This window comes from Pseudozyma flocculosa (assembly GCF_000417875.1).
Source record: "Pseudozyma flocculosa PF-1 unplaced genomic scaffold scaffold00004, whole genome shotgun sequence".
NCBI classification, from domain to species: Eukaryota; Fungi; Basidiomycota; class Ustilaginomycetes; order Ustilaginales; family Ustilaginaceae; genus Pseudozyma; species Pseudozyma flocculosa.
The window spans coordinates 1,045,192-1,051,828 of record NW_006920872.1 but is presented as its reverse complement, the minus strand read 5'-3'; the positions used below and the strand labels follow the sequence as shown (position 1 = coordinate 1,051,828).

General features: G+C 66.6%; 4 protein-coding genes across 4 annotated transcripts in view; 2 read left to right on the top strand and 2 right to left on the bottom strand.

The window, feature by feature from the left end:
* Positions 1–612, top strand: part of PFL1_01834 (uncharacterized protein) — a gene marked incomplete at both ends in the record, with an annotated part of 3,295 nt that extends 2,683 nt beyond the window's left edge. The window contains 2 exons of the mRNA XM_007879343.1: positions 50–205; positions 358–612. Of these exons, the coding sequence (XP_007877534.1) occupies positions 50–205; positions 358–612 (411 nt within the window). The remainder of the gene's footprint in view (positions 1–49; positions 206–357) is intronic.
* Positions 613–1,106: 494 nt separating this feature from the next.
* On the bottom strand, positions 1,107–2,905 carry PFL1_01833 (uncharacterized protein; the record flags this gene model as incomplete). Its single annotated transcript, XM_007879342.1, has 3 exons — positions 1,107–1,367; positions 1,539–2,228; positions 2,363–2,905. The coding sequence occupies 3 exons, from the start codon at positions 2,903–2,905 to the stop codon at positions 1,107–1,109; spliced, it is 1,494 nt and encodes a 497-aa protein (XP_007877533.1).
* A 538-nt stretch (positions 2,906–3,443) lies between these two features.
* Positions 3,444–5,330, top strand: PFL1_01832 (uncharacterized protein; the record flags this gene model as incomplete). The annotated part of the gene is made up of 1 exon (XM_007879341.1): positions 3,444–5,330. One exon carries the CDS (start codon positions 3,444–3,446, stop codon positions 5,328–5,330), a length of 1,887 nt encoding a protein of 628 aa, XP_007877532.1.
* A 348-nt stretch (positions 5,331–5,678) lies between these two features.
* The window catches only part of PFL1_01831 (uncharacterized protein), a gene marked incomplete at both ends in the record, with an annotated part of 2,636 nt that continues 1,677 nt past the window's right edge, over positions 5,679–6,637 (bottom strand). The window contains 2 exons of the mRNA XM_007879340.1: positions 5,679–5,768; positions 5,923–6,586. Of these exons, the coding sequence (XP_007877531.1) occupies positions 5,679–5,768; positions 5,923–6,586 (754 nt within the window). The remainder of the gene's footprint in view (positions 5,769–5,922; positions 6,587–6,637) is intronic.

The following is a 6,637-nucleotide window of genomic DNA, read 5'->3' as shown; positions in this document are numbered from 1 at the left end:
ACTCAACGACGACGGGACGGTGGCCGCCACGCCGAGGGCTGGCGGTCAGGACGACCACGACGACCAAGACGAAGCGTCGGCGGCGGCGCGAGCGGGCGGCAACGAAAAGAGGCTGCGGCGCATGATTGGCGAGATTGTCGTCAAGCAGATGTCGAAGCACAAGGACGAGTTTGAGCGCGAGACGTTCAAGAAGTACGCAAAGGAGGTGAGTAGCGCGTGGTGGTCCTGGCGGTGGCGGAGGGGGAGGAGGAGGAGGACGATGTCGGACCGCGTACGGCAGACGGTACTGACGCGACCCAACGATGCCATTCCCTGACTCGACTCGCGGCGTCCACGCGACACCACGCCACGCACCAGTTGACCAACGTGATAGTCTCAAAGGAGATGAAGAACCCCAAGTACTGGCCACCGCCGGGTGGAGGGACGCTCGAGGAGCTATCGGGCGACAAGCGCACCAAGGTCAAGGCGTTTTGCGGCGAGTACATTGCCAAGCTCCTCGCCAAAAAGGGGCGGGTCGCGGCGGGTGCGGGGCGGCAATTGCCCTCGAGTGGCAATGCGGGGGCGCCGTCGGGATCGAATCGAGCCACGCCGTCGAGTGCTACGCCCCGGTGACGAGGCTCGTTAGATGGCCTTCTTGGCCGGCGCGCATCTCTCGCTCGCCTTCCCCCCCCCCCCCCCTTCCTCCCCTCGCGCCCCTCGTCACTTGTCCCTCATCCCTCCGTCCGTCCTTTCTTTGGGGTACATCCTCTCTCCTCCCGTCGCCGCCTCGACATCTCGTTCCCTTGCCCTCCCTCCCCTCCTCTGTCGTCTTTGCACGCGCACCTACTCTGGAAACCTCGGGTCCTCTTTCCCTCTTCTCACCACCACCACGAGCTATCCGCACAGTCGCAGGCAGCACCCCACCCCGCGGCGTGGCGCGGTCCGACACTGGACCGATGGAAAACACTGCATCGATGGAGGAGGAACCCGAGCGTCCCATTGCAGCGTCGTACCGGCCTCATTGCTCGCGTCATCTACCGTAACCCCGGCCCCTCTGCCAGCCGAGGACGATAGCGCGTCTCGACCTCGGAAAAAGAGGGAAGCGGGGGGGCGCGGGAACGCGCTCTCTAGAACCTCTTCTGCGCCACGAGGGCGAGTACGATGGCGATGAGGGCAAGCAGGATGCTGAGGTAGACGCCTCCCCTGGCCTGAATCAGCGCCTCGACCCCGCCCATGCCGCCCCCGCCGCCGGCAGAGGAACCGGGCGTGGGGACCTGGATGATGCGCAGCGTGTTGTCGGCCGATGCCGAGACGAGGAGCGTCGACGAGGGGTTGAAGCGCAGCGTCGTTGGTGGGAAGTCGTGCGCGTGCAGGATCTTGACTAGCGGCTGTGGCAGGGCGAACCGGCACGGGCACGAGGATGAGGTTGAGTGTCCGGCGGAGACGACGAGTGGAGGAAGAGGGAGTGTGAGATCAGTCGACCTGGTTCCTTCTCTGGAGCGCAAGACGGCGGCAGCTGGGGGGAATGGGTGGACCGGGAAAGGAGGGCCGCCACTCACCCGCAACGTCTTTGCATCCAGTACGCCGACGCTCAGGTCCGACGAGCCGTAGGCCAGCAACCTGCCGTCCGGGCTGACGTCAAACACGGTCACGGGACGGTCCGAGACGTGCCTCGTCTCGATGAGGTCCCAGCTGTCGGCGTCCCAGGCCGTGACAAAGCTCTTTCGGATCTTGGCCTTGGGCCCGCGCCCGCCGGCCGGGGCGGCATTGACGACGGTAAACAGCCGCTCGCGCGACGCATCGCCGCGCCCGAAGCGGGCGGCGCGGAACGAGCACGGGCCCTTGCCGCCCAGAGCCGGGTTCTTGATCGTCTGGATCACCTGGGCGTACCCCGGCTCGTCGGCCGCAGAGTCGTCGTCGTCGTCGCCGTCGCCATCGCCGTCGCCGTCCAGCTGGGGGCGCTGCTGGGGCGACGAGCCGCCTTGTGGCGTGTCTGGCGTGGCGCGGGGCGTGGTCGAGTAGACGACCAGCTTCGACGACGAGGTAAAGACGATGTGGCTGCCCGTCTCGGAAAAGTCGGCGTCGTAGATTTCGTCGTCCTTGAAGTCCTGCGAGGGGACGCCAGTGGTGCTGGATCCTGGGTCAGTGGCCGAGGCGCTGCCAGAGGTCGATGCAGCGAGGGTGGCGTTGGTCTCGTCCGTCGACGTCTTCCAGACGTGGGCGAGGGACGGGTAGCGCTGCAGTGCAATCTGCAGGGCAGGCAGGGGGAAATGGGCGAGGTGGAGGGGGAGGCAAACAGAGGAGCAGACTCGTCTGCGCGGTCAGCAATGGGGCGACGAGCGACGGTGCGGGAGGAGCAGGAAGCTGGAGGGCGCCTGCGCACCTTTCCGTCTGTGCTGGCGACGGCGAGCAACCTTCCGCTGTGGCTGAAGCGGGTGACTTTCTGGTACTGCTCTGGGTCGGTGATGGCGAGCGAGGATTCCGCCTTTGCCTGGTGGATGGTGACCGAGGGCAGCTCGGTGATCTTGCCTTCTGCCTTGGGCTGCTGGCTCTGGTTCTGCGATTGCTTCCCTGTCGCCTTGTCGTCGTCGTCGGGGGAGCTGAGGGACCAGTCAAAGATGCGGAGGTGGCGGTTGGTGCCGTGCTTGATGTCGTCTGGGGTCGAGTTGATGCCGCATACGAGCTGTCTGCGCTTGGAATTGACGGCCATGGTCATGGGCGCGTCCTCCTGCCGGGAAAGCTTGAGCTCGTGGAGTTTCGTGGTCGACTGGTCCGAGGTCGAGATGTGGGCTGCGACGATGGCGTTTGTGACGCCCGACCTGCCTGCGCCGCCGCCGCCGGCGTAGACGACGACATTGTCCGAGAGAAAGTCGACCGAGTAGACGGGGATGTGGGCATCGGTGGGGAAGTGGGAGGTGCGCGTCATGGCCGGTGGCGAAAGGGCGTATGGTGGCCGAGGTGGTGGTGGTGGTGGCGGTGTCGGGAGGAAGGAAGGAACGAGGCTTGAGAAGGTTGTGCAGCGTGGGCAGCGAGCGGCTCTTTGCTCTCTCTTGGTTTGGAGGTGTTTCGCTGGCTGCCTGGCTCGTGCGGGCCGGCGCAGGGCGGAACGGGGCGGGGCAGTGCGTGCGTGCGTGCGTGCGTGCGTGCGGGGGGCGGGCGAGAATCTCGCCGCTGGAAGCGCAAATTTCCAGGCCCGCCAACGTGCTCCTTCTTCTCAACCAACGCCACCGACCACCACCATCCTTCGAGGCGCCCACACCGTAGCATCCTGATTCTGGCGCAGGCACCGCTCGTCTCTCTCCCCCTTCCCACACTTCCCCTAACGCGGCTTGCCTCCGACCCAGGCCGGTCCTCGAGCGTGCAGGTCACGCCCCTTCCACCGCCGGCCTCTACCGACCCTCTATCGACCCTCTACCGCCCCCTTCTCGACCAACACCGCCCAGCCGGCGACGACAACAACCATTATGACGGCCACCTCTGCCACCACCACCGCCACAGCTACCACAGCAGCACCCCTCTCCGCAGCGGCAACCGAAAAGTCTCACTCCCGCACCCCGCGCACCTTGACCCGAGCCCAGCTTGCCCAGCGCATCGCAAATGGAGAGACGCTCGTCCTCCACCGCCGCAAGATCTACAAGCTCGACAGCTGGCTCGAGCGCCATCCGGGCGGAGAGCTCGCCATCCTCCACTTTGTCGGCAGGGACGCATCCGACGAGATCGAGGCTTACCACTCCCAGCACACCCTCGACAAGCTCATGAGCCGCTTCGTCATTGGCTACCTCGACCACGACGAGTGGAACTCCTACCGACCCCTCGTGCCCCCCGTCCAGCTTGGCTACCGAAAGGGCAAGCTCGACCACCCGCATGCTCAGATCACAATGTGGCACGGCAAGGAGTCCCGCGACCCGGACTCGGACGAGGTCGAAGTGATGCTCGGGGCGCGGACGCGCGGCGGCCACCAGCAGCCGGCCAAGCAGCCAGTCGCGAGTGCCTCTGCACCGCAGCCTCGGCACATCTCGAGACCTCAGACCTTTCCGCTGCCCGTCGAGATTCTCGAACCGCCACCGGACCCGCCCTCGATTGACGCCGCCCGCGAGCGCGCCATCTCGGCGGCCTACAAGGAGATGCACCAGCAGGTCAAGGCGGCCGGCCTCTACGACCTGCGCCCCTCGGGCTACGCCCGCGAGTGCCTTCGGTACGCCGCCCTCGGCGCCGCCGCATGGTGGTTCCTCGGCCGGGGTCATGCCCAGCTAGCCGTGGAGCGAGCGGCTCAGCAGACTGGCCAGGCCGCCGCAACCACGCTGCTCGGCATGTCGGCCTCGACGGTGTCGTACCTGCTCTCGTCCGTCTTCCTCGGCCTCTTTTGGCACCAGCTCACCTTTACCGCCCACGACTCGGGCCACAGCGGCATCACGCACTCGCACACCGTCGACCGGCTGATTGGCACCGTCATTGCCGACTTTATCGGCGGCCTCAGCATCGGCTGGTGGTGCAACAACCACGACGTCCACCACCTCGTCACCAACCACCCGGAGCACGACCCGGACATCCAGCACATGCCCTTCTTCGCCATCTCGCCCCAGTTTGTCCTGGCCGGTCAGACGGCCTACGTCACCGACGGCGACGGCGACGGCAAGGCGGCACGCGTCGGCGCACCGGCCGAGCCGGCGACGACGCGCCCGCTGGGCCTGTGGTCGTCGTACTACCGGCGCGTGCTCGAGTTTGACGCTGCGGCGCGCTTCTTTCTGCGCTTCCAGCACCAGCTCTACTACGTCGTCATGTCGCTGGGGCGGTTCAACCTGTACGCCAACTCGTACGGCTACCTGGCGCTGCACGCGCGGCGCGACGGGTGGATGTTGCTCGAGGTGTCGGGCATCCTGGCCTTTTGGACGTGGTACGGCGCGCTGGTAGTGGGCAGTCTACCGACGTGGGGCCACGTGGCGGCCTACGTCGTGGTGAGCCACGTCGTCACGTCGCCGCTGCACGTGCAGATTGTGCTGTCGCACTTTGCGCAGTCGTCTGCGGACCTCGGGCTGAGCGAGAGCTTTGCATCGCGCCAGATCCGCACCACGATGGACGTCTCGTGCCCGCCCTGGCTCGACTTTGTCCACGGCGGACTGCACATGCAGGTCTCGCACCACCTCTTTCCGCGCGTGCCGCGCCACAATCTGCGTCGGCTTCGCGATCAGTTCGTCCGTCCCTTTTGCCGAGACCATGGATTGAGGTACGAGGAGTATGCCTTTGTAGAGGGAAACGGGCGCGTGCTCGATACCCTTCGCTGCGTCGCGGGACAGGTCGAGGTGCTCGCCAAGGTGGCACGAGCCCAGGCAAAGGGCGAGCTGCACCACTAAGTGACACGCGCCGGCGCCGGGAGGCTTCGATGGCCGGACACTGTCTTTTCCCCCCTCGCCCTAGTGCCGTTCAAGAGACCCACCCGCCGCCCGTCGGTGCGACGTCAATAGGAACAAGATGCCGCAGCACCCCCTCGTCGCGCACCCTCCCTCCGTCGCGCGCGGAAATCTCACCATCGTTCGTGTGTATTCTACAAGGCTAGCCGAGGCGCTCGCTCGCTGCCACTCGTCTCGTCTCATCTCATCGCATCGCATCTCATCTCATCAATCGGGCTGCCTGATGCGTGCAGCAGCGACAGGGTGCAGCGACAGGGTCGAGGGGACTGGCGCGCCCCGGCCAGACCGGGTCTAGGCGACAATGTAGTTGTCGGCGCTGAGGACGCTCTGCTGCGAAAAGGGCGTCGCGGCGCCCGTCTCGGACAGGGTGGCGCTGGCGACCTGTGCGAGTCGAGAGCGGCGAGTCGGGCGGGGCGGGGCGGGGCGGGGCGGTGCGGGACGTGGGGACGAGGGAAAGAGGGGGGAGGGGCGCGCGCGGGGCTGGGTCAGCGGATTGCATTCGCTCGCTCGAAACAGAGCCGACTCGGCCACTCACCTGGACCTGGCACAGCGTCCTCTGGCAGACAAAGTCGACGCGGACGGGGAAAAAGACGTCGACGTCGTCGGCGCCGCTCGACACGCTAAACTCGAGGCTTCCGCTCTTGTTGTCGGCCGACGAGATCGAGTCGAGGCTCCACTCGAGGGCGTTGGTGGCCTCGTTGACGGCCCAGGTGCCCTCGGCGCACTCGCCCACCGAGGGGAAGGCGTCGTCGGGCAAGGGAATCGAGATGACGACGTGGCGCAGCTCGTCGAGCTCGTCGTTTTCCAGCTCGTACTCGATGCTCACGTCGCACCCGCCCTGGCCGTTGGGCGAGGGCCAGCAGTTGATCGACAGCGGCACCACCGTCTCGTCGCGCGTCACGACGCGCCACCGCAGCAGGCCCAGGTTCTGGTTGACGGGGAACGGCCGGCGCGCGTCCTTGGGCGCAATCACCCGCTCCGTCGTCCACGCCGCCTTGTCCACCTGCGGGTTCGTCTTGAACTGGATCTCGCCCCCGCTCTGCAGCACAGAGTCGCTCGCCGGGCCCAGCGCAACGCGCAGCTTGGCCAGCGACGCATCCGTGATCCGCAGCACCATGTCGCCCTTGATCTCGAGCGAGTCGAGCCCGCCATCGCGATTCCCCGTGACCGAGATCTTTTCCCGCACCGTGACGTGGACGCTGCCGGAGCGAGGGAACGCGTTGGGTATGTCGCAGGACGACAGCAGGGGG